The sequence below is a fragment of the Lipophrys pholis genome, assembly GCF_963383615.2.
Source record: "Lipophrys pholis genome assembly, chromosome: 7".
Lineage (NCBI taxonomy): Eukaryota > Metazoa > Chordata > Actinopteri > Blenniiformes > Blenniidae > Lipophrys > Lipophrys pholis.
In genome coordinates this window covers 28,430,556-28,455,922 of record NC_137638.1, presented here as the reverse complement: position 1 = coordinate 28,455,922, position 25,367 = coordinate 28,430,556, and the positions used below count along the sequence as shown (strand labels likewise).

At 45.2% G+C, this 25,367-nt stretch overlaps 1 protein-coding gene across 3 annotated transcripts in view; it reads right to left on the bottom strand.

Annotated features, from left to right (window-relative positions):
• Positions 1 to 24,037, bottom strand: part of kat6a (K(lysine) acetyltransferase 6A) — a 36,095-nt gene extending 12,058 nt beyond the window's left edge. For 2 of the 3 annotated variants that reach the window (XM_080468218.1, XM_080468219.1), the window contains exons 1-7: positions 23,908 to 24,037; positions 21,033 to 22,497; positions 4,772 to 4,880; positions 2,771 to 2,886; positions 1,888 to 1,969; positions 1,450 to 1,564; positions 773 to 1,095 (exon numbers count right to left, since the gene is read on the bottom strand). In XM_080468218.1, coding sequence (XP_080324344.1) covers positions 773 to 1,095; positions 1,450 to 1,564; positions 1,888 to 1,969; positions 2,771 to 2,886; positions 4,772 to 4,880; positions 21,033 to 21,734 — 1,447 coding nt within the window. In that variant the 5' untranslated portion in view covers positions 21,735 to 22,497; positions 23,908 to 24,037. The remainder of the gene's footprint in view (positions 1 to 772; positions 1,096 to 1,449; positions 1,565 to 1,887; positions 1,970 to 2,770; positions 2,887 to 4,771; positions 4,881 to 21,032; positions 22,498 to 23,907) is intronic. The other variant, XM_080468220.1, reaches the window with a different exon arrangement.
• Positions 24,038 to 25,367: the final 1,330 nt, after the last annotated feature.

Here is a 25,367-nt window from a genome sequence, read left to right as displayed (position 1 = left end):
CATGCACAGAAGCAGTGTTTTCAAAAAGGTGTGTTTTCATTGGCTCCAAGCATCGCTGAGATGTAAAACATCACGAAGGTTTGCTGTTTTCATTAGAAAACGTTGTATAAATGGAGCCTTAGCGCGTATCACACTGGAGGTGCCATTCGGTTTGCTGTTAGTGAATTGTTTTGATTTTAGTAATAGTTTAACAGCAGTTACAACTGAAACTCAAACAAAGATAATAAGAACAGCAGCACCTGAGGAAGCGTCATTTTGAACTCATACTCCACACAAATATTCAAACAAGACTGAGTCAGACTGTTGAATTTAGATATAAACACAGATTATAGGTGCCGCAGGAGCTTGAACTGCTCCTGATGTGTCCCATTTATTTTCCATTACTAGGCTTATTTTCAATCTCAATAGAAATAAAACACCAGGTGGCTTCTTCAAATCACAAAGCAGTCCACTTACTAACAGAAGCAATAATTTACTCCATCTGAGATAAATGAATCAATTTCACGCGACGTCTACCTCCTGACAAGTAACATCACGACTGACTCATTCTAAAAAAAGCAAAGTGGTTGCATCACAATGACAGCTGCATAACGCTAGTGGGATGCTATAATGTTCAGATACTGATCGTTCATTACAGTGCAACTAATACCAGTTAATGCAGCAGTTCCTCATGTCACCATTCACAGCTTACTTTACTCAATTTTACAAAGCAGTTTCCAATCATCAATTATACTTGTTGATCTACTGAGAAAATGAAGGAAAGGTGTCTGACCCTCACCGCCTCGATCGTCCCCCTCTCCTTTGCGATTGGCTTTCTTGCGGATGCGGCATTGCTGCGAGTAGTCCACCACCTCCTGCCGCGCCTTGCGGCCTTCCGGCGACGGCGTGAAGAACTTTGTGAGTGCATCGATGAGGCCCTTGGTCTTGTTGTTGAACCGCAGGCTGCTGTGCGAGAGGTCGTCGTCGTCGCGCATGGAGAAGAGCAGCCGGTCGTCTCCGGGGTAACCCTCACAGGACGAGCTGGAGGACGAGTTGGCCGAGGCCGAGCGCTTCCGCCGGCCGCGCCCTCCCAGCTTCTTGAAGGGCCGCCCGGGCCTGCGAGGAGAGACGGGAGTCTGATTAGGTAACGGAGAGGTGGAAGGTCAACATGCTTTAACTACCTCCATGCATCCGGTGATTTAGCACAAATACGTCTCAGATAATTGGTCCCAGCAAGAAATACTCATTTTTCACGTTTACTCTGAGTACCGCCGGCGAGGCTTGTACCTACCAGAGGACAAATAAGCTCAATATTGAAGAGTAAGGAAAGAAAAAAATTGCTGTAAGCTGGTTGTTGAGAGTAGGCGGTGTAGCTGTTAGCCTGTCTTCAGCAGATACGGGGCGTCTCGCTGGAGCTCTCCACCAGGCTGCCACTGCGGATGACGACATTAGTCAGACACGGCTCCCTACCTGTTCTTGGGCCGTCCCAGCGGTGCGTTGTAGCGCCGTTTGATTTGTGCTGCCTTTTCATGTAAAAGCTTCTTTCCCTTTTTCCTGGGTTGGCAGATTTGACAAATCCACATGCCTGCGAGAGAAAGAGAGGGGTGAAATAAAAATCCAGTGTTCACACACTCCGAGGTGGATTAGACAAGACAGGCTGCGGCGCAGATACCGGCGTGCTCTGGGAAGGATCTCATGCATTAGCACTTAATGGTGAAGCATTAGAGTTGGAAGCAACAACTCGGGAGATGGTTTAATCATTCACTGCCACTATAATGGTCATAAAATATAGTAATGCAGGAGCCTTGAGCACTCCAAGTAACGTGTGTGAGCAGAATTCATGGTGGGCCGTAAATAGGTAATGAAGAGGGGAAGTTATGAGTTAAAGGAGCAATTCTGTTTATTTACCTTTTGGCATCCGTGTGAGGGGAGGATCACAGCACTCCATGTGGAAGCCCCGGTCGCAGGAATCGCAGAACAACATGTTATCCTGCACGCACACGCACACGCGCACACACACACACACACACACACACACACACACACACACACACACACACACACACACACACACACACACACACACACACACACACACACACACACACACACACACACACACACACAAAGTCCTGATTATTAATTGTGAACAGTGGTCTCCAGCCTGGTGCACTGCACCACCATAGGGAGGCGCCAGAGATCAAGTGGGGGGGTGGGGGTACAAGACTTTTTCTGCTGAGGATGGCAACATTATTAGAGATAAAAGCCAAAACATGAGTCATTTGTAAACTGCATAAAGCTTTAGATGTTAGTGAGAGCCGGCTTGTCCGCCTGCAATACATACATGAAACCAAAACTACATATTTAAGACGAGTTTGTTTTTAATAAATCAATATGCAACAGCACAGTCATGTCAAATAAAATGGCTTCAGTTCCTGGGCTGATATAAATAAATTATGAAGATATATCCACGTAGTGGTGTGAAAAACATTGTTTCTATGCAGGTTTGATCACAGAGCATCTTGTCAGATTGTGCATGTTGTCTCGCTGTTAAAGCCCCGTCACAAACATTTGAATAACAACGCTGTCTCACCTGACAAACGGGAGAAAAGAGTGAACTCATGCCAAAGCTGACTTAAAATAGCTCCATCCCAGAACCACAGATATGTCTATCAGCATCTCTATCTGGCACTTACGCAGAAGAAGAAGCAGAAGAAGAGAAAGAAGAGGAAGAAGAGGAGGAGAGCGTTCTGTCTGGCTGCCAGTCGGCCAGATTCGCTCATCCACTCACCGCATTCTTGCCTTGATCCTGACAGCTGCTGCAAGTCTTGCATTCGATGCACTGCCACCACAGAGCCTTAACTCGCACCGTGAGCTCGGGGGAGAACTTGAGACAGGACGGGTGGCCTGCAGGTAGACAGACACACATACAAAACAAGGGCGTCACTTTTTTTTTTACCCCCCCGTCACTGCTGACTGGCAGCCCTGACCCACTTGCATCATTGTAGAAAGGAAACAACAACAACAACAACAAAAGCAAACCTGGCTGCAGAGAAAGTCTTCAAACATAAATGACAATCTGTCAGAGCAGCACTTTTACTAAGTTTGAGGAGAAGCAAACAAGACGGTCTTGTTCCCAAAGAGGAATGCTTTTTCAACGTCGGGCCAATCAGGCAATATTTTAGGACATAAAATTTCTATCACCAGAGTTTCACTCAATGGATCAAAAGCTGTAACAATTATTTGGTTCATTCAAATGGGGGATGTCAAACATACGGCAAGCAGCTCCAATTCAAATGAAAACTATTTCAAAGGAAACACTGATTTTTAAAGAAATTTCTTAAGATTAATGGACAAAACACAACACTTCAGGTCATTGTGAGCAAACTAAATGAGCCTCAAATCCATGCTGTCAGGGTGAGTTTGTGTAAACAACCATAATGCAACAGTTGTTTTTTGGGGGGGGATATTTCACTATATTTTGCAAAAGAATGTTTCAATAAAATTGGCTATATGTTGAGATTGTAGCAATTTTCCATTGTAATTGTTTAGTTTAGTGGAAATGTAGACATTTTCATCAGGTATAGTCGACGTCACAACAAAGAAAAACTGCCAAGTGTAAAGTTTAAAGGTTATTATGGCAGCGTTTTGCCGGTCCAGCCCACTCAAGATGAAACTGGGCTGCATGTGGCCCTGAACTATAATGTGTGTGACACTCCTGGATCAAGTCATTAGAAAGAATAACAAAATTACCTATACTTGAAACAAGTGCTGCAAAAACACAAATAAAAGAGGGAAAAGGTGATGCCGACTGTGAAAGTGCAAGAGTAACTCAGAAATGGAAGGGAAAAGTGAGTTATTTTGGAAATAAAAGGACATGCAGTGATCAGAAAAACAGATCAGGAAGAGGAATAAAAAACAAAACCCAAACAGGAACAAAGAGACTGAGAGGAGCTGGAGGTGTGTGTTGCAAAGTGAAAACATGAGGAAGAGCTTCACTTCAATGGTTTTTTTGGGATTATTAATCCCTGAAAGTCCCAGCTAGATGCAATGTTGTGTAAAATTATCTTTTTGTGTTGTGCATGATTCACATACAACATGTACAACTAGTGCATATCTTTAAATGTTGGCTTATTCAGTTGGATTAATATCTTCTTTGTTTTTAATACATGTTAAAAACCTGCTCGCTATTTAAAGAGTACATGCTCGGAATTGAGATTTAAAAGCTAACTAAATACTTGCCCAACTAATTAATAAATTACAACAAAACAGATTAAAGGAGATTTTCTTTGACTGTTCAAGAAACTCTCTCAGCAAAACTTGACAATATGTGAAGAGAGACATTGAGGTAAATGAACGAGCCGGGGAAAGTTTCTCTGTGGCGCAGTCAATGACGTTCAAGTGTAAATTTAACCGCTGACGACGCTGAAGTACATCCAGGAGTGGCAAATTAATGTGAATGTTCAAGCACTGAGAAGAGTGTGACTGGTGAAAGTGAGAGAGGTTGATCTGCAGTGGTGTAGTCAGAGTAAATGACCCGGCGGCGGAACAATGAGCTGGAAGCAGAGGTGGAGCTGAAGCCTGAGAGCGTGTTGTGGTTAAAGTGTCAATGAGGGGGGGGAAAAAATCAATAATAATAAGTTTAAAGATGTGTAGTTGAGATTCCTGAGATTCCATTAGTTACGAGTACACGTGTGCCTGTAGCAACAACAGCAACAATTTAGGGAGAATGTTCCAGCTCAGCCTGGTGTGGAGTTTGTTTCTGAGAGCGTGCTGATGCAAACTAACTCACCACTGTTCCCACAGTCGGCACAGGAGATGAGCTCCTCCGGCTTCTTGTCACGATTCTGCTCCTTGGTCCCCAAGCAGAAGCTGCAGATGGGGATGGGCTCTGCCACCGGCTGGCGGAGGGAGAAGGGAGGCACGGGACGGGAGGGGGGGGGGGGGGGGAGAAAGTTGAGACTGTCAGTCAATTTAACGGCTTCATTGTACAAATGGAAAGAACAGAGCGGCCTTGTGTGTCCTGTCACACTGAATGACTGCTGCTCTGTGTATTAGCGAGCCGACGACGCGCTGGAAATCACGACGACGCCACAGAGCAGGCAGATGTGTGAGTGTTTAGGATGATGAAGAGCATGAGAGCCGCTGTGATGAGTGGGCTTGTATAATTTATGTGGCGTGTCACGTTATAGAAGCCGCCGCAGTGTGTCGGCGTCGCCGCTGACTCCCGAGCCGTTTGATCCGAAGCTGGGTCTCCACTGAGGAGTGTAGTTCCACTGCAACGTGTCCCATTTTGACACTTCTCCTCAAACACGCCCTCAGACATTCAGTTCTGGGGCGCCATCAATCTTTCAGCGATATCCCCCACAAGCAGGTGTGTGAGTCAAACATCTCATCGGTGCACACAAACACACACCTGAGCCACGTGTTTGTCCGGGAAAACAAAAGCGGGGAAAACACTTAACATGTTGCCAGACATCAAATGCGACCTGCGTGTCAAATATAGCTGCAAGATCCCGTCCCCTAAGCGCTGCAGGTGCACTTCACACAGACAAACACGGGAGAGGAGGGGATGCAGGGTGAAGCTCCTTCAAAGTTTCTGCAGCCCGGGAGCCCTGAGGGGAAGTACTGGCTTACTTCTAACTCAAAGAACAGCGGTAGTCATTTGGAGGTGCGCATTTTGTTTTTCCACAGAGGAATCTGACAGAAGACAAAATTAAAATTCCGTCACTTCAGCCATAAAGCTCTTCCTACTCTGGTTGTGAAGATGACATAAAGTAAAGTTTCTGGGCACGAAAATATTAATATAAATAGTCTTTAAAAAATGCAGATGCATTTCTGATTCCCTCGTTCAAGAGCAAGAGTTTTCTTTAATGGGTGTTTGATTAAATGTCCGATCAAGGTTTGGGCAAGATTAATGGATCTGAATATGCTGGATGTAAATACATTATCTTTTCTTTCGTTGGTTTTATTTGTCACAGAAGAAAAAATTCACAATTCAATAGTCGATACAGAAATCACAGTTTCCAAACTTCTGAATTAAAGGGGGCAGAAAGAAGAATAAACTTATGTGAGTGAGAGCTTCTAAAGTGTGTTTCTTCAGTGTGCTCACACTTGCAGTCTTGCAAACACAAGGTACTGAAATACAAACTTTGTAGCAAGGAGATATAGGCGAAGGCCTCATTTACACGTTTCAAGTTAAAATGCATTGCCTTTGCATTTTTCGTTCAGAAAGGTTTTGCGATTCTACAGCAACATTTTGAAAATAGTGTCTGGACTGTAAACTTTCTAAAATATGTTGGTCTTGTTTATTTTCTCTCCCTGGTTCAGGTAACCTAAGGTCATAGGAGCTGACAATGAGCAAACAACCGGGTATCCTTTAAACACATCACCAGTCTACTACCAGACTGAGACAGAAAGATAATCACTCTTTCACATATCGAGGCACTTTCAAAGTCACAGGTTGAACCAACACACACGTCTTTGGGAAGTGAGAGGGAGTAACCTTAAAAAAACATGCAAACTCCACCCAGGTAAACCATGTAAACTCCACCCAGGTAAACCATGCAAACTCCACCCAGGTAAACCATGTAAACTCCACCCAGGTAAACCATGCAAACTCCACCCAGGAAAGCCTGAACTGGACCAGGAAAGCTCTCATATCATAGATGATAGTGGTAATTTGTAGTGTGTTTTGTATGCAGAGACCTACAGAGATGCTAACTTGCAACAAAAAAAAATAAAACATTATTGCCAGGAGACAGAATTATTTAGGTTTTTTGAGCATAAATAAATATTTATTGATCGATGCGAGCAGTCAACCGCACCATGAAATAAGATCAATCGGTGGCCTTTATGCAGTTTACTCATCAAGTACTACGTGATTCTGGGTTATTATCTTCAAATCTTAACAGATTCAGCTGCCATCCATTAAGAAGACATAATGAAAACATTTCACGTAAATCATCATCAAGTGTACTGTGTAAGTGTACTAGAACATTTCCAAGGCACCGACCGAGTATAATCTGAAGTACAGTATGTTCATCAGAGGGGAAAAAAAAACCTCCAAGTGTGGCAGAGCCCGCCTGCAGCAAGCTGTTCTCAGAAGTACGCTGGTGATGGACACTCTGGAGGAGTGGAAGGGCTCCTCGGCTGAGATGGGAACCGCTGAACTAACGACATCTGTTGCTCGCCTGCTTCCACATTCGCCGCTTCATGGCAGAGCAGCAAAGAGAAAGTCGCTGGTGAGAAAGCACTCGCATGACATCTGGACTGGCGCTTGCCGGCGGCCGTGTGGGAGCTTCCAACACAAAGTGGAAGAGATCTGGTGACACCAAACCTTTTATCAGTCTAAACTTTTATGTGTTCTCTGAATCACACACGCTGCGAATCACAGCAAAAATCCTACGCTGCAGGCGCGCTTCTTTGTCACTGAAAGGCAACTGACTGCAACTGCATTATCTACAAAGGGTCGCTAACGTGGGAGAAGACGCACACTGACAAACAAAGCCAAAGCTTTAAATTAATAGCATCGCAGGCAGAGCGTTCTCGAAAGTTCCACTTTGGGAGCCTTTAAATCTACGGCGTTATGTGGTTCAGTCATCCAAGTGCTCGCAATAATTTTCTGACCGTGTCAAAAGTCCCATGATAGTCATCTCACTACACCGCACCACTACCAGGTACTCGTCAACCAATCGAAATGCAGCAAAACAGGAAGGAATATTTAATATAACACCGGCATAACAAGCAGACAATTTGGCAAAGTTTGACTGAGGTGAAAAGCAAAATAAAAAAGGTTGTGCAGGGCTTGACATTGAGGATTTTTACTTGCCCGAAGTTTAACGGTAATTTATAAGCTTGGGTAATGTAGGAATTCCACCAATAAATACATTGTAATATGTTTCTAAAATTGTTTTTTGAATAAACTTGAGGTATATTTGACTCCAATTAAAAATGACGAGACAAACATAATAGGATTTCACAAATTATTTTTACAATTTAACTTCTTTCCATGATTAATGACTAGTTTCAGACAAAAATGAATAGTATCATATATTAAATGATATTATTCAGTGACTAGAGTACACCAATAAAAAGACACAAACTGATGCATGACAGAGTCCAGTAATGTAGAACACAAACAGACAAAATGTGGATCCAGTTTGTCACTGAAATCTTTTGAAAACAAGTATTGAAGCACAATTCATGAACATTCAAATGTTCTTATTTCAGGTGTCTGATGGAGGAACAGCTTCAGGAACTTGCTCATCTACACTGCAGTAGGGAAGCACCAATCCACGTTTTTTCACTTCTGATCTGATCCCGATACCAAAGTTTGCATATCTGCTGATACGATTCTGATACCAGAGCTCTGTTTGCTTTAATATTATCATTATTGTTGATTTTATATGAGGCTGTGATAAACTCCTCTCTACAGTAAAGTATGAAATGTACTAATGTATGCATGTATTCTCCCATAAGACAACTTGAGGTTAGTATTAGGACAGAAAAGGAAAAGTACAAACTATTTTTGTTCCATTTGGACAATGTGGGGGTCTGCGTGACGTCATCATCTCATAATAAAGTAGTTCTATCTTTAAAACCTCAGAATCACTTTATTAATTCCTGGAGAAATTCTCTAGCAACGCAGCACACAGCAGTGTTTTTAACACAACACGAATGATTGGGACTATTTTCAGGGAGTTTAGTGCGGAGTAGGACGCAGCTTCACGGAGGTGTGAATCGACTGCTACAGCGGAGGAGCTGCTGTTCATTGTTTTGATGCCGCGGTCAGTGCCGTTCTCCTCGGCGAGCCGGAGTTTTAAAACGGTGACGTCTGGCGACAGAGCGGCGCCTGGCTGTACAACGGCTTTACAAACATCCACGTTGATGTGTTGCTTTGCGGTGTTTTGAGCGTAAAATACGAGCAATCCAATGCAGCCAACGAGCAGAGCAGCAGCAGGGAAACACTTGAGGAGTCAATGCAGCAACAGTGAAGCACAGACGAGGTTCATAGATCAGAAATCTCCACAGGTTGGATCGGAAATTTCCGATCTGTGAATTATGTTGATATCGGGACCTGATCCCGGATCGGATCGGCCCCATCCCTAAAAACCACTAGCTGGGCAGATGATTCACTTGCCCGAGCAAAGGTTTTATTAGCTCCGGACGTTCGGACAGGCCTTAATGTCGAGCCCTGGTTGTGGGATTAAAACAAAAACTTGTAGAGCTGTTGCAGCAGAAACCTTTTCCAAATGAAGTCCACTTCCTGCCATGATAGGTAACACTGCAACGGCATTCTCCTGGAGTATCGACGTTGATGTAGTGGAGGTTGGCTTCTTGCAGTGACAAGTTTATAAAATTCACATTACTGCGTGTCAAGTAATGAAGATTGCTAAAATAGTGCAATCTGAAGAAGCTTTTGGGTGTAAGAACGAGAGCAGTAGATACATTAACAGGGCACATGACAGATTTTATTTCATAGAAACGCTAAGTAACAAACATCCACTCAGTACTTTAGTCTTCATGAATATGGAATATGATACTGCATACAGGGCTGATATTTGGAAGGGAAAAAACGGTTCTGCAAACCAAAGGCTGTTCATATGAAGAGGTATTTTCATATGTTTCAAAAACAAACATTTATAAAAAGACAGAATTAAACAGCTGTTGTAAAATACAGTCAATGGGACAAGGTCACAGAGAACAAAACATCCATATAGGAATGACAAACAGTCCAATTCTGGTTCATTTCTAAGTTGTTTCCTGGTAAACTCAGTTTTATTACTCAGAATAAACAACAACCACACTTTCACTCCCATTTCCTGGAAAAAGGCTTGTTTCATCTTATACAGTTCAACATGTGGAATGTGACCTAAAAGCCCTGAGAGCGTTGTTTATGATCGCGTCCAAATTCAAGATTTTTAAAAAGGAGGTGAAAATCAAACGGTAGCAGAGACAGTTTGCCGTGACTTTGCAGAGACGCACTTCCTCAAGTGGAGTTTTTATCATATTTACTATTTGTACCTTTTATGTCTTGCTTTCCTTTCTTTATCTCTTCCATGGGGCTCATTTTCTCAGTATTGGCGTTTTGACAGCTCATCTACAATATAGTGTTTTTATTTACTTTAACAAATTTAGATTTTTGTTGTTGTTGTTGGATAACTTCCATCACCAACACTTCCATCTCCATCCAATTTCAGTCATGGCAGGCACCGGCGGCAGCACACGCAAACACTGTTGTTTAATTACTGCCGATCACCTGCAAAATGAAACAAACTGAAAACACAATCTGTGTGAGAAAGCATTCAGGCAGGTTTTCTTAGAGATCTGTGTAAATCGGCCACGAAGCCTTTTTATATTTCTCCTCCATTCAGATACCTCTGCGGCGATGTTTCTCATTTAGCCTCACTTGTTTTTTGCTCCACGCAAATTCTATTCATCTTACTAATAATGAAAAGTGAAAACACAAGGAAGCACAAAAGGACTGTGGCAGATGAATGTTTCACAGACGCAATAAAGGCAAATCTTCTGGCGATGCGAAACGACAGGAGCTTGAAAACACTTCATAACGAAGCATCTCTGGTGTAAAATCAAAGCGTGCTGTGAGCTTCAGGTATGCCAGTAAAACAGCTTTTCATTGTTCTCACTTAATAAAGGCGCGTACAATGTTGTGAAGCAACGTAGCAGGCAAACACTCATCTTGACAATGCATATATTTACATTAGATAACAGCTCATTCAGGAGGCTGGGGGTTTGTAGCACGCCAGCTGTGTTTTTGAGGAATCATCCAGCAGTAGGACGGGATCGGACCTATGATAGTGGGAAATGTTGGCTTCACTAGAACGCAAATATACATCTAACAACAAGGTGTGACTTTCACACTACCTAGGCCATAACATTATCCCAGTAATGCTAATCTTTTGTTCAAGAGGCACAAAAACAACAACTAGACATCCACTGAAGTCAGTGGGAAAAGATTTTTCGACTGCACTGCAAAGAGCTGGGTAGGCAGTGGGTCCTGGCAGGGAGGGAGATGGGGACATGGGCTTGATTTATTGGGTTCATTTCCTCCTGACTGGGGCTGCTTCCAGCACAGGGACTGGGGAAGAGAGCGAAACAAAGGGCAGAGAGGAGGAGAGTGAGAAGTAAACAGAGAGAGGAGGACCATAGAAAGTTACCAGTGAAGAGACGCAGATAGAGACACGGGAGATGCAAGGAAGAAAATTGGGGCTTACCAGTGAATATTTGTATAAACAGAGATCTTCTACGACAAAAAAGTCCTCTATAATAACATGAGATGGTAAACATGCAGTGGTTTTATGTACTCCACAGGTTTCCTCAACTTTTGATATTTACAAAAACTGACGTTCACTTTAGAGGTTTAATTTAAGTACATGTTATTTTCTGAGGTCGTATGCAGTGGTGTTGATTAGGAGTGATTCTGTTAATCCCATTCCTCTGTCAACTAAAGAGAAAATTTCATTTTAAGACTAGTCTTAAACCTTCAATGCACCAGTGAAAACACATCGTTTTCACATTTTGATTTCAGAAGTTTTGCATTTACATGAAGATGCCGGAATCACTGAAAACAATGAAGTTATCATGTAGGACCACTAGTAGGTGCTGTTGCTTTTGCGATGAAACCACACACATGGGTGCAGACAGCAATAGGTTATAAACATTAACAATGGCGAGTCGGCGAACATTTGTAAGGGCAGACGATGAAGTTGGATTGCTGTTATGGGCGACTGACAACTATAAAACTACCACGTCCCAGGAGAATATTAACTGGGAGTCACGACACTCAGGAGGCTGCCATTGTTGTTATTGTCCCTCTACTAGGGCTTGTGCAGAAGAACTGTTTACTACAGCCGCAGTAGCAGCATTTATGCTGTCTGCAAAGAGACTGAGCGTTTTCGAAAACTTCCACCAGCATCGCCGTCATATAAAAGGAAGCCCGCATCGCAATGAAAGTTTTCCATTTTCACTCAACTACAGTCTTTGAAAATTGCTGAGAAATGCACCATGTGTCCAGGGAAGCAAATCTTGTGTGTTGTTGTTGCACGAGCACGCATTATCTTTTGAAATGGGTGGGATGGCAGTGTCTCTGGGTAAATGATACCAAGTTGGAATAAGCATGACTTGAAGCAGCAGTTGTCGTTCCTTGGTAATACCCAAATGCCTGAGTGGATTGTGGCTGAAATTTCTCCAAAGGAGGGCGTATATGCCAATTTGGTTCCAACTCCATGCTACCTTATTTCCATTTTCCAAATGAAAGCATAACTGTAGATTTAGCTTTTTTAAAACGTATCTACTTGAGCAGGAATGCTTACTCACAATTCAAACCCTGATTGGTGTTTGCGGCGGTTAAACCGACTGATATTTCTATTACTGACAAGCCAACACATTCGACGGTTTAGCCAAGGGATGGTGTGCATCTATTGGGTTCAGGTGGATTGTTTTTCATTGAGACATTTACAATATTTTGGTCACTATAACACATCTATTTTATAAAAAGCAGTTCAGCTCAACACTGCAGCAAGCTACAATGTCTGAATGAATGAAGTGTAGTCAACTTCTCCAATGAGGAACCATTAATGGCAAAGCTCCTGAGTTTGATTACACGAGATTCTACTAATGCACCGAGTGGAGAAACCAGCGTGACTTAAAGACAAGAACAAATCTCCACAGGATGTGAATCCTTGACGAAAGCTAAACAGAAAATGGCTGTGCTCCACAAAACAAACCGAAAAATTCATAGAAGAGAAATGGAAGTCAGCAACAAGAAGCAACAAAAGACGAGGTGTGTGGAGAGAGAGAGAGAGAGAGAGAGAGAGAGCGAGAGAAAGCGAAAGAGAGAGAGAGAGAGAGAGCGAGAGAAAGCGAAAGAGAGAGAGAGAGAGAGAGAGAGAGAGAGAAAGCGAGAGAGAGAAAGCGAGAGAGAGAGAGAGAGAGAGAGAGAGAGAGAGAGAGAGAGAGAGAGAGAGAGAGAAGACGGCACCAGGACAAAAATAACAATCCAGAGGGCAAAAGAGGGAAGGAAATGGAAATCGTAAAGAAAGAGAGAAAATCTGCAGCAGCAGTCCTCTGAGCAGGCTGCGTGCGACCAACACCTCAATCATTCCTGACGCTTAACCCCTTCCCCGCTGGAGGAGGTCAACTGCTCCCGCTCGAATAAACACGAGCGCAGAGCCAGTGTGCGAACTGCTTTTCCACACAAGACGCCTGCTACAGCGAGGCTTCAGTTACTCTCTGCCACTGTAAATTAATCCCCAGCAGATACTAAAAAATGAAAAGCTAATCCTCCCTTCATGACAGGGATATTGGAACTGAGAAACACAATCCTCAAATTTCTCCTGAGAGCCGTTTTTCCTACACGTTTCAGTCTTTTCTAACGCAGCCAGCGCTGGTTGCCAGGACCACTCGCACACCACAGCGATGCTCTAGAAATTTCTCACATCGACTGACTGTTTGACTCGAGTGTCATAGCCAACGTTCAACTTTGAGGCGTGTGTTCGCGTGGCTCTATTTTAACACTCTGTATTCGTGTTTTACCAAAGATGTGTCTTTTCTTCAACGTGGTGAGAATGTTGAAAAACGAAAGGCTGTTTGAAGCCAACATGACACACCTCATAGGAGCTGTTGGAAAACGAGCAGGATTTGGAAGGTGTCGTTAAGGCTTCACTTTTACATGACAGAAACCTGTCATACAAGTAACAGGTTTCTCTTTTCACACACACCTAAACACAAACGGACAGGTGGAAATGCACTCTCCTGACCCAGCAGACACACCCACCAATGTTTTATGGACCACTAAGCCACAGTATTGTCAAACAAGCTCCTTATCTTGTCACATTGTGCTTCAGTGTTTGCTAGATCTTTGTTTTGCTTTCAAACAGCTGAATGAATACTTAGGACGATGCACTGTATTATCCGATACTTTATACCAAGAGATAATAGAAAACAACTAGTGGTGGCCTCATTTCCCCTTTATATACTCACTTCTCTTGTCCAAAGACAGAGGACAAGAGAGTGAGACAGGAAAGAGAGAACAATGGAGGAAGGACGAAAGGAGGAATGGGGAAGGAGGGGGTAAAAGAATCAAAGGCAATGGGAGAGAAGAGAAAGCGAAGCAAAGCGATGCTGTTGTCCTTGTCTCGTCTCAAGTCAAGGATCTCATTAACATGGGCGCCCAAACTCAGCTGCCCCCCCCCCCACCCCCCAGCCACACTTCCCTTATGGCCGCCTCCACCTCCAACACAAACTCATTGATCACTGTTACAGAACGTGCCGCGCAGGGAGAGGCACCACACAAACACAATGGCACTTTTTCCCCCAAAGAAATCATTAGATGATCTCAGTGCTTGTAGCCAGCACACACACCATGCTCCTGCATCATCCTGTTAACGCTCATGGATCCATCAAACACAAGGTAATAAGAGTAAATATTGCATCTGCAACCTGAAATCCCTGCAGACCAACTAGCAAGGCAATCGCTACAAAAAAGAAGCAGTCTACACTTTGGTGTGACATCCCCAACCGTGAGGGGGAGGACTCTGCGTCGTGCCAGAGAGCCCCTCCGTGCAGCCAAGCATCACCCCCCGCCATTAAAAACCGAGGTAAGCGATGGAGCACAAAGCTAAATCACAGCATCAAACGGAGTGTTGCTGGCTGGGCTCCAGCCGTCACTTCCACAGCTGCTCAACACATTGGCTCTATTTGTGGAGTGGTGAGGTTAGCCATACGCAAGATCTCACACAGCTACAACTTCCCGTGCCAAATGCCATTCGCGTCACAGCCCCGGTGAGCTTGAGGTAACTGCTCCCCCTGGGTGCTGACACCACTGCTAATGCAGTTTCTATGGACACACAGCTGTCTGCAGCTGCTCCTGGTGGAACATAAGCGGCTCAGAGTCACAGGGGAAGACGTTCAATCAAAACCTTGATCATGGCCAAAGCAAACACCACACAATCGACACAAATTGGCAGTTGAGTGTTTACTTAGATTGTGACAATTTCATAAATGCAAACAGTCAGGATTGACTTTGGTGGCTTATCTTGTGTATCTTAAAGTAATTGTTGCTGTGACGTTCACAACAGTCTCCCGGGGGAAGCACAGTGTCGGTATGTTTATTTGGGATCAACTGGAGGGACAGAGAGCGCGCTGCACTTTTTCATCAAAAAGAAAACTAAAGTTTGCCTTTAGAATGCTGAGAAAACCCTTTGATCCCATCTGGAGAAGGGAAATATTTAGCTGGAGGGGCATCGCTAGTGTAACAATGATCAAAATTATAACGTCTCTGCAACATATACATCTTATTAAAAAATAAAAGGCTTTATTTCATATTCTGTAAAGTTATACATCAGGTTTTAATTGGCCAATTTGTTCCAAGAAAAGTGAATACAAAACACAGTACATGAAGTTTACCTTTATGGCACATTTCTTTCACTGCCGTCTTAAAGCACTTCCCACAGTTACATTCACCAAATCACAAACAAATAGTGATGGCCGCCATACAAGGCACTCAACCACCACTGAGAGCAATTCAGGTCTCAGTGTCTTGCTCAAAGAACCTTAAAAAACATTGACAGGAGGATTGAACCCACAATCTTTCAGTTGGAAGATGACCCAACTGAGCAACAGCCCAGAATATACGTTTACAAGAACAGCTGTTGATCATTTCAGGCCTCGTTTGAACCACAACGTTTCGAGTGAAAACGCATTGTTTTTCAGCAAGGTTTTGGCTTTACTCGGCAGTGTTTTCAAAACAATGTCCGTTTACAGAAATGCTGAAAATGTAGTTCTCCTGCAGGGCCACTCGTGGGCGCAGTTAATAAGCACCGTTTTCATGTGATACACTGAATGTGTTTTCCGTTTTCACTTGAAAGTGTAAATGGGGTCTTTGTTGTGGTTTTCAGTGTAAATGGTGGAGTTTGCGCCGATAAAGCAACTGAACAAAAAAGCACGTGGCTGTTTCTCAATGCCTTTAGGTGAAGTTCGACTGAAGGTTTAACGCGACACACACACACACCAAAGACCTAAGAGACTAAACACGAGACATGATGAAGCTCCACATCCCTATAGCTCAATGTACCGCATGTGCACAGCAGTTTCGACACTTTAGAAATGCTACTAGTGTATTCTTGGCATGTACAAAATACCTCTCTGAGATTTTAAACTGCACTGTGACACTTTGATCCTAGCATTATTGATCAGCCTGCACAGCAAATACAAGTACAAATAAATAACTTTATCACATAACCTGAGCAGTGATTTCTAAACTTGTTTCCTTGGAGGCTCTGGGCCACTGTCTCACATTTGCCGAAACGCAACAGTGAAATGTGAGGATCTAAATTCTCCACCCTTTACCGCACAATATACAGTAATGCAGCATGTGTTTTGTTTACATTTTTTAGTCTGATGGGGAAAAATTCCAGTGTGAGCACAAACTTGTATATTTATCTTGGGTCCAGATAAGGGAATCACAGTAGACGTGTGTACACTGCCCAAGTAGGTGCAAAAATGTACAATCTAAAATCTTGTATCAATACACTTGTTAGTGACAGAGCTGCAAACAGCCCACTTTGATCTGAAGTGAACAAAAATAACTTTATAATAATAGTTCCACATTTTCCCTTTGTTTTGGTGCAAAGAAAGGCAAATCAGCTGGAAGGCTTGAAACAAATATGCGACAGCGTTTCTCTTCAGACCGATGCTGGTGAAGACCTGTTGCTTCTCAGACTGCGTGTTTTCTGCAGCCCTAAGCATGCATGTGTTCACAAATTCACCGTCACAGATTGGCTTTTAATGCCAACGCCAAATCTGCACCAATAAGGTGGCTCCCATTGCAGTACTAATATATGTTCACTCCTTTCAGTTGAACTTTGGAAAATAAAATGCAGTCATTTGTATTGAAGAATGTGGTTAATGTTTTCAAAGCTTGACACTATGAAAGTTTATAACATGGGCCAAATCGGACCCTCTGGGAGACAGTTTTTGGTCCAGTGCCATATGTCTGACACCCCTGCAATACACTAAGAAAAGTGAGGACCATGCTCATTCTGCTAATGATAAATGTGGTACGATTTTTGCCCATTACATTTCAAATTTATCTCCAAAACTCCATCGTACTTTGTTTGAACCGACCTTTTTAATAGGCTAAAGCTCAACAGTTTTTCCAATTCCCTGCCGGTTGTGCACTGCTAAGTGTCAAACAAGAAATGGAGTTGTGGCAGCAATGGAGCACGAGGTGAAAGCTGGCTCCATCAGAAAGTGGAACGGGCCTCTTATAACTTTAGACACTAATAATGGGTCAACCGGGACCAAAGCTCTGAGAAAATGGGATCAAGTGATGCATGTCAAGGAAATAGAAACCAGAAATATAGCATTTCTACAATTCACACTCCTTGGAGGAATTGATCCGGTTCAACATGTGAAATTGAAGAGAATCCCACAACGGACCAAACGGGAGACCATTTCATAGAACCAAACTTGGTCATTTCAGGAGCATTCCTGTGGAGCAGGGATAACCAAGGGGTGCTTTCATCCATCCATACATACACTGGGACTCAATGACATGACAAAGCAGCAAAAGGGGAAAGGGAATGAGAAGGAAAGAGGCCAAAAGGCAAGTGGTATCCAAGACAAATAATCAATGTCTGGGGGCATTTTGTATTTGCTGAGTAACAATATGCGGTGTCTTCGCCTTGAGCAAACACAAGCAGAGTTAATGCGTGTGAAGTTAGAGAGAGAGGTGAGGGGGTCGATTCAATGTGGGTAAGGTAGAGTGGATAAATCTATCCATTATAGTTCATTATGAGCAACGTCCAATTATGCAGCCCAACCACCGCTAACAGCAAACAACCATTAGCTGTAGGTTGCTAATGTTAGCAGATCCTATTAAGGGGTCACTGGGACATTTTGCAGTGAAACCAAAACACCACAGTGTGTGTGTGAGTAGCAAAGACGTCTGGATCAGAATCAGAAAAAAAACTATTTATCCCCGACGAGCAATTAGGTGGGCAAATGATGTTGTTCACAAGTCCCTTTTTCACACGTCCCCGCCGTGACACCGCGCGACAACATCGAGAACTCTGGTTCACCCCGCTCCAGCTGTTGAGGAAAGGGCAACTGCAGGTCAGCAAGATTGCTCTTGCTTATTATGACGGGATGAGCATCTCACACACACACACACACACACACACACACACACACACACACACACACACACACACACACACACACACACACACACACACACACACACACACACACACACACACACACACACACACACACACACACACACACACACACACACACACACACACACACACACACAAAGGCTCGGCGTCGGGCCCATCCCACCTAATGGCCGTAGCCTCATACTGCTAACGGGCGCTCGGGGAGGCAATGAGGTTTGCCTTCTATATATCCATGACCCTTGGATGACTTCTCTCCCCCATGCAACTCCCCCTTCATGACCTGGCAATGGCACCCTATTAGGGTGAGAGGGGGGAGACAGAGGGACAAAAATAGGGTCTGGGTATCCCGTTTGAATGGAACGCCCTGATGCAAACACCAGCGTGTTGAGGATACAAATCTCCCCACAAATGGGGGTCAAAGCAAGTGCTTTAGCCATTTGTTTTGATTTTCCTCCCCCCGGTCTCACTCGCACGCGCTCTCTCACCCTTTCCTTGGGAAATCATAAGTGCTAGCAATCATGCGAGGCAGCATGGCAATGATGCGCGATGGAAAAGTAGCGAGAGGAAGGAGAGTGATCATGCAACACCCGTCTCCGTCTCTCGTGCACAATTTTATCTCGTTGACGCATGTGCCACTCGCACAGACCTAGAAGAACAGATGCATCAAAAACACTCCAACCGCCACAAACACACATGATTGAGCAGCAGCAACATCGCCGTGCAGGAGAATATATCAAAGCATCATCACAAGGAGAAAAAGGTAGGGACGGTAAACAGGATTGTGTGAATGTCAACTTCCTGACTGCTGCTACTGCAGCAGCTTCTCGATGTCTAGCCTGAGGAGGAGCCACACAAAGTAACAGCAAAACAATCATAACAAGCCATTATTCATATTCCAAAATGCATTGATTTCTTAATGCTGTGGTGTTTTCAGTAGGTATTCTGCCAATATTTACACTATGTTGTCAAATTTAAAAAAAAAAAAAAAAAAAACTTCAAGTGCAATATAAAGAAACGTAAAAGAAATTGTACTTGGGCACAAACAGTGTTGCGCTCACAGAGAGATGTATTTCACTTTATTGGTTTTTGAGGCAGAGGAGCAGGCCCTCTGCCTCAAAAACCAATAGCAGCAGCTGAGTCAGAGGAGGAGGAGGTTGATCTCTGTTTGTCTGAAGAGGTGGACCATCTGCAGCCAAGCAGGTCACTGTGTTAGGCAGGCAGACCCCATGTGACTGCAGCCTGCTCTCTAGGCTAATCCTCCTCTGTGTGTGTGTGTGTGTGTGTGTGTGTGTGTGTGTGTGTGTGTGTGTGTGTGTGTGTGTGTGTGTTAGCACAAGCCCCTGTGGCTGTGCACACACACGTACACACACCCACAAAGGGGCCAGACAACACCAGAAGCCAGTCAAAACAGTAGTTGGGACCAGTCTGATACATACAGATGATGCACTGCTTGTCTGGCAGTCAGTAGTGTTGAGTTTTAATTGTACGCTGCTGGGGGTGGGTTTGCATGTTATGAGTGTTGTGTTTACAACTCTTCGGCTTTCTTTGTATGCAGCAGTGAGGGCTCAGGTTTGAGTGTGTGTACATGTCTCTGGCCCTCTGAACTGGAGGTTAGCAGTCGGCTGCTCTCTCTGATCAGGTTACAGAAGTGGGTGTGTTCCCCCTCTCCTCTGTCGCCTGCATGTCTGCCTCTGCCTCTCCCTCTCCCTCTCTCTCTCTCTCTCTCTTACTCCAACTCATTCTGTCTCCCTCACTTTCATCTCCTGCTACGTCTCTGCCTCTCTCCCCCTTTCTGGTGCGAGAGGCCTGAGGTTTGCGTCATCCAGGGCCTCTCCCTCTGGCACCACTACAGACCACCTCTCTCTCTTGCTCGTCTACGTGCCTCCCCTTCCCTTGCTTCCTTTCTTTCTTCCTCCCATCTCCCGACAGTTCCTGACAGGGAGCAGCCCTGCAGCTGGTCCACACTCCCCACAGGAGGCTGTGAGCCACAAGACTCTCCCCTCTGACCTCTTACTCCTCGTCTGCTACTCAAAACTGGGCCCAGCAGCCAGCATCACCCCACCACACACCTGAGACAGTATCATCCACCGCATGAAGCTTCATCCAACCCGGAACTTCTCAACAACACAAACTGCTATTGTCTTGAAACCATCGGAGCTGCATCCCACTTTGAAGTGAGATGCTGGCATCTGTTTGGTTTCACAATTGTCGCCCTGCTGTTTTTAGACAATTCTGAAATAACCCTGCAAAGCGCTGCACCATATGCTAGATGAGAACGCACAACCGACATTCTCACTGTGAGACACCTTACTACGCCGTAGTAAATTACAACCTTGAAGAGTACGTCCAGATTGAGCAAGCAGCGATAATGCTCCGCCAGTCTTAGAGATGCCTGCTGAGAGATGCGAACCTTTCCACAAGAGCTGCTGCTATGATGCGAGTCAAGAACATGGATCGTGGATTTAAAAAAAATATATATATATAAACAGAATTGCAGGACGTTTTCAACTTTAATACTCACTTTCTTGCTTGCGCTAAAAAAAAAGCACTTGATTTCTTGTCTAACAGCCTTGGACAGGATGTCTGTGAGTTTATCAGATCCATTAGACGCCAGCAGAAAACAGAGCTTTTCACTCATTTATCATCTCACATAGCTTTGATCTTGATCTCACTCAGCTCAGTGACCTACAACAGCTCCACTTTTGCCTCAAAACGACACAGATATAAAGAATCATATTTAGAAAGTGCACCTACGTGACACGCCAACATCCACATACAAAGCACTGTATGAGTGTGTTCATGTTCCAGGTCATAGCCAATAGTTTCGTGTGTGTTTGTGACACTTACCCTGTCCTTTTCGTGTGGGAGCAACCGGACAGGTGGTAGTGATTCCAGAGATACCGTCCCAGTCCCATCATCCAGGGAGCTGCTTCGGCTGATGAGCTGGAACAGTGGACCCTGCTTCACCACGCGCCCGTGAGCCACGGCCCTCTTCAGGGCCACCCTCAGCTGCTGGTGGAAGAGGCCGGGGCCCATGGAGCCGCTGCCCGACAGGTAGGCCGCCACGTCAGCCTGGCACTTGAGAAAACGCTCAACGTTCTTTAAGGTGGAGCCGCCAGGCTCATGGAGACCCTCCAGCGCCCGCTTGATGAGCTTGTTCCAGTCAAGTCCCGGCTTCTTCCCCGAATGAGAGTGCGAACTTCCACCGCCGCCGCCACCACCGCTACTACTGCTGCCGCCGCAGCCGCCGCCGCCACCTCCACCCCCGCCTCCTCCAGAGCTGCCGCCTCCTTTGGGCTTTGGCAGAGCCAAGCGCCCGGGGTTATCTGGATCCTTGTAGGAGTTCAGACCTTTGTTGGTGACCTTAAGTATGGTTCCATCCTTGACACTGAGCTCCAGCTGCTCCAGAATGGTTTTGCGGTCCAGACCATGGGACATGGACACCGCATTGCAAATGCGCTCCTCTGACGGTCGCTGCTTTTGCTTCTTCACCTTCTTGATCGCCTCGAGGATCCATTGGGTGTACATGGGGTTTGCCAGTTTGACCATGGCTGCGGTCTGGGTGGGTGCACGGGCCGCAGGGCCTTACTGCAAGAACCACTCAGACAAAATAAGGACTTGAAGCCAAGGAAACGCCTGGCCTGCGCCGTAGCGCCGCCGCCTCCTCCTCTTTACCCTTTACCTGCTGACTATCCCTTGTCCTGGGGTCGCACTGAGAGTCCCTCAGAAGCTGAGTATGAGCAGCACGGAAAAGAGCAGCTGATCATAGCACAAACCCTCTGAGCCAACCCTCCACCCAGGAAAATCCAGTCCACCCACCACCCACTCCCAGCCAGGTGAAGAACCCTGGCCAAAAGCAGGGAGGAGTGACAAAACTTTTCAGCCGATTAAAACTTTAAACTCCCACAGCGCACAATAAAGGACACAATAGATCTTGATGGCGAGAGAGCAGTTAGAAAAAAATAGGATCTTTCCAACTGTTGCAAAATCCAAAACAGAAAAACAAATCCTCGTCGTTCAGTCGGCTTCCTGCTGCAGGTGAACCAGCCAATTCTCAGAGAGAATAGTAGGAGACCAGCATGGTCTCTTGGACATGAACCAACAGTTTCATTCATGAAACCGAGAGCGCCACAGCAAATGTCCAGTAGATTATAGCATCCCAGAAGACGATGATTTCTGGCTGCATCCACGATCCCTTGTCTTCGCCCCTTTTCTCTTTCGAAGCCTGTCACAAGTCAGGGATTCACAGCAGACACGTCACCGCAGGGAGCAGCCAGCGCTGATCACCTTGTTGAACTTGGGCTGAAAACGACTGCAGAAAGACAAGAAACACAAAGAAGTTAAAGAAGCTTCACAGGAAAAGTCAAAACAAATCACACTTGCAAGTAGAGAGAATTCCTGCCAACAACTGCAAAGCATGAGTGAACTTTAAGAGATGCTTCAGCTTGAAGTGCATACAGACATAAACAAAACAAACGCATGCTTTCCTGCAGACACGTGTTATCCATGGTCTATAAACAAACTGCAAAACAGTGCAAAGCAGAGAACAAAATTGCAAAATATATCCTATTGCATTTCTTTCCATATTGGAATGTCACTGACATACCATCACAGCTAAGACAGGCAGGTAGTGCTAACAGATCGTGAAAGCCAAAGCATTCAATAAGAGTAAAAACATTACAATCAAGAGCAGGATTTCGTAAATAGTAAACATCCCCATCGTCATTAAAGTGAGACGTCAACTCGGCTGGTTGGGTTGCTAACGTAAACATGATGCAGTCAAAGCTCAGGCTGTTAGCAAACATTAGCAGGGGGGGCTAACCCACCAATAAATAAATAAATAAATAAATCAAAGCCTTGTAAAGTGTCGCATTGCCAGAGAGCTTCCGACCCCGGTGTTTACCCTCAGTGATAATACCGGGGGCAACCGGGGCTCTGACAACAAGCCTTCCCGCTCCGCGCTGTTGTTTAGCAGGCTAGTGCGAGGCTAACCAGCGGGGCTAACGTTACGATTGTGTTCCTAATGTTACCCGCTGAGCGCCCAACGTAAACAGCACCAAGCGCCGGGTTATCGCCACAACATCCCCACCCCCCCATCGGGCGGATGTTCCCGTCACTACGAACCGTCAGACCGCAGAAATCACAGCGAGCAATCTCCATCCGAGTGTCATTCACATATGAACGTAAGATCGCGGCCTTGCAAGAAAAAAGAGAGAGAGGAAGAGAGAGAGAGGGAGAGAGAGAGAGAAGAAGGCACAATGCAAGTTGCAGACGGCCATCTCGGCTAGCGGGCAAGTGCAGAAATGGAAGAAATCTCCGCGGCGGATTCTGCAGCGCTCCCGTGATCCGCGGCCTGGCGGTACGAGCGAGGAGCGTCTGATGCGTCCGCCCGCCTCGCTGACTTCCTCCCTCCGCCAGCCGCCCTCCCACGTACCGCTCCAGCCTGCGGTGCTGCGAAGACAAGGCCGCTGGAGCGGAGTAGCTAGGCCTCGGCTGCCCCCCTTCTCCTCCCTCTCCGTGCCCCCCCCTCCACCGCGATCACCATCCCTCCGTACCCCTCTCTCCCTCGCTGCCTCTCTCAGCCCCCCTCCTCCCCCCCCAAGAAAGCTAGCGCTGGTCCGGTTCTGGCTTCCGAGGGAAGCTCGGGTAAAGCGGACCAGGCAACAAGAGGGGGGGGAAAGAATCCCATATCCCTTCATCCGGCTTCCGCTTGCTTACTCACCGGGATTTGGTGTCGAGCCGCCGCGGAGAAGGTGCCAGAACGGTGCGAAACGAAGACAACAACAAGCCTGAAAATGCAGCCAGAGACTAGGGGCTCCAGAGCCGCCGCCATCTTTGAGTGAAACAGGAGCGCGGCTGGTGGGGGAGGGGGGAACACTGAACCGTCAGGCAGGGCCAAGGGACCGTCTGCATGGTGCGAGGCGCAGATCCAGGGGAAGAAGGAAAAAAAAAAAAATCCACTGCAAGGCGCGGGGGCGGCGGTGGAGGCGGCGGCGTGCTGTTGCTATGAGAGGGGTGTGGATATTGCTAGAGCACATGAAATGGAAGAAAGGGACAGATGGTGGAGGAGGAGGAGGAGGAGGGAAGAAGAGAGAGAGGGGAGAAAAAATAAAAAGAGGAGAAGATAGGTGTTCACGCATTCTCTGCTGTACTACAGCTACAAGGGAGGAGGTTTAAGGGAGCGTCTGCATTTTGCCCCATTAGTTGTTAAAAAAAAAAGAAATCAAAGCCAATGAGCGTGCCTTAACGTTAGAGGGTATTTAAAGATCAAAGTGAGACACTGCAGTCTATTGTAAAAAAAAAAAAGCTGTGTGTTTGTTAAAGTGGAGCCACACAGATGTACCCCCCCCCCCCCCTACACACACACAGATGATCAGATGTTGCAGAGTGTGTGTGTGAAGCTATCTGGATCTTTACACTACATGATAAAGCCCGTTATTATCCGCCTATGCAGAGCAGTCCACTGATGCATTTGCCAGCAAAGAAAATGATTATGTAAACTGTTTGCAGCCGATCCACTTTTTTACATTTTATTAAATGACAGCTGAGTCTAACACCTTATAATTTATGTTTGGAGAAAGGTTTTTTTTTTTTTAACAGCTCTCAGAGAACATCAATAACAGCATCTGGTGGCAGATGGAAGTAACATAATGTAAAGATACAATCATGGTGTGTTTGGATCTTCACAGTGCTCTATATAAAAGTGATGTGCACACTAAAGACAAGTTATAGACACTCGCGAGTCCCAGTCTGTGTCACAAAGAACAAATCTACTCCATTCAAAATGAGTGACACTTAATCATGGGAGAAGTCACACATATTTCCATGTAATTTATGAGTCTACCACGGGGAATTCTGAACAGCGCCACTACAGTCCTCTCCTTATTCATAAGAAAAACAATCAATAAAGAAAAACAGATTTTGCTGCTTCAATTTCATGATCATCATGATACAGGGGCACTTGTGTTGGGAATCTGGCAACAATCTTCCTTTTCTATTACAGGCTAATGCCGAAAGCTCCCTGGGTGGAAATTAAATTATCTGCAGCTTTGTGTAAAATGATGTGTACGGCAGTCCTCTGAGACGGATTACGGAGTGTCTTATAGGGAGCAATTAGACCTGATGTTTTCCCATGTTAGAGGTGTCTTGTGAGAGGGTGAACTGCCATCAGCGCAGTGGTGA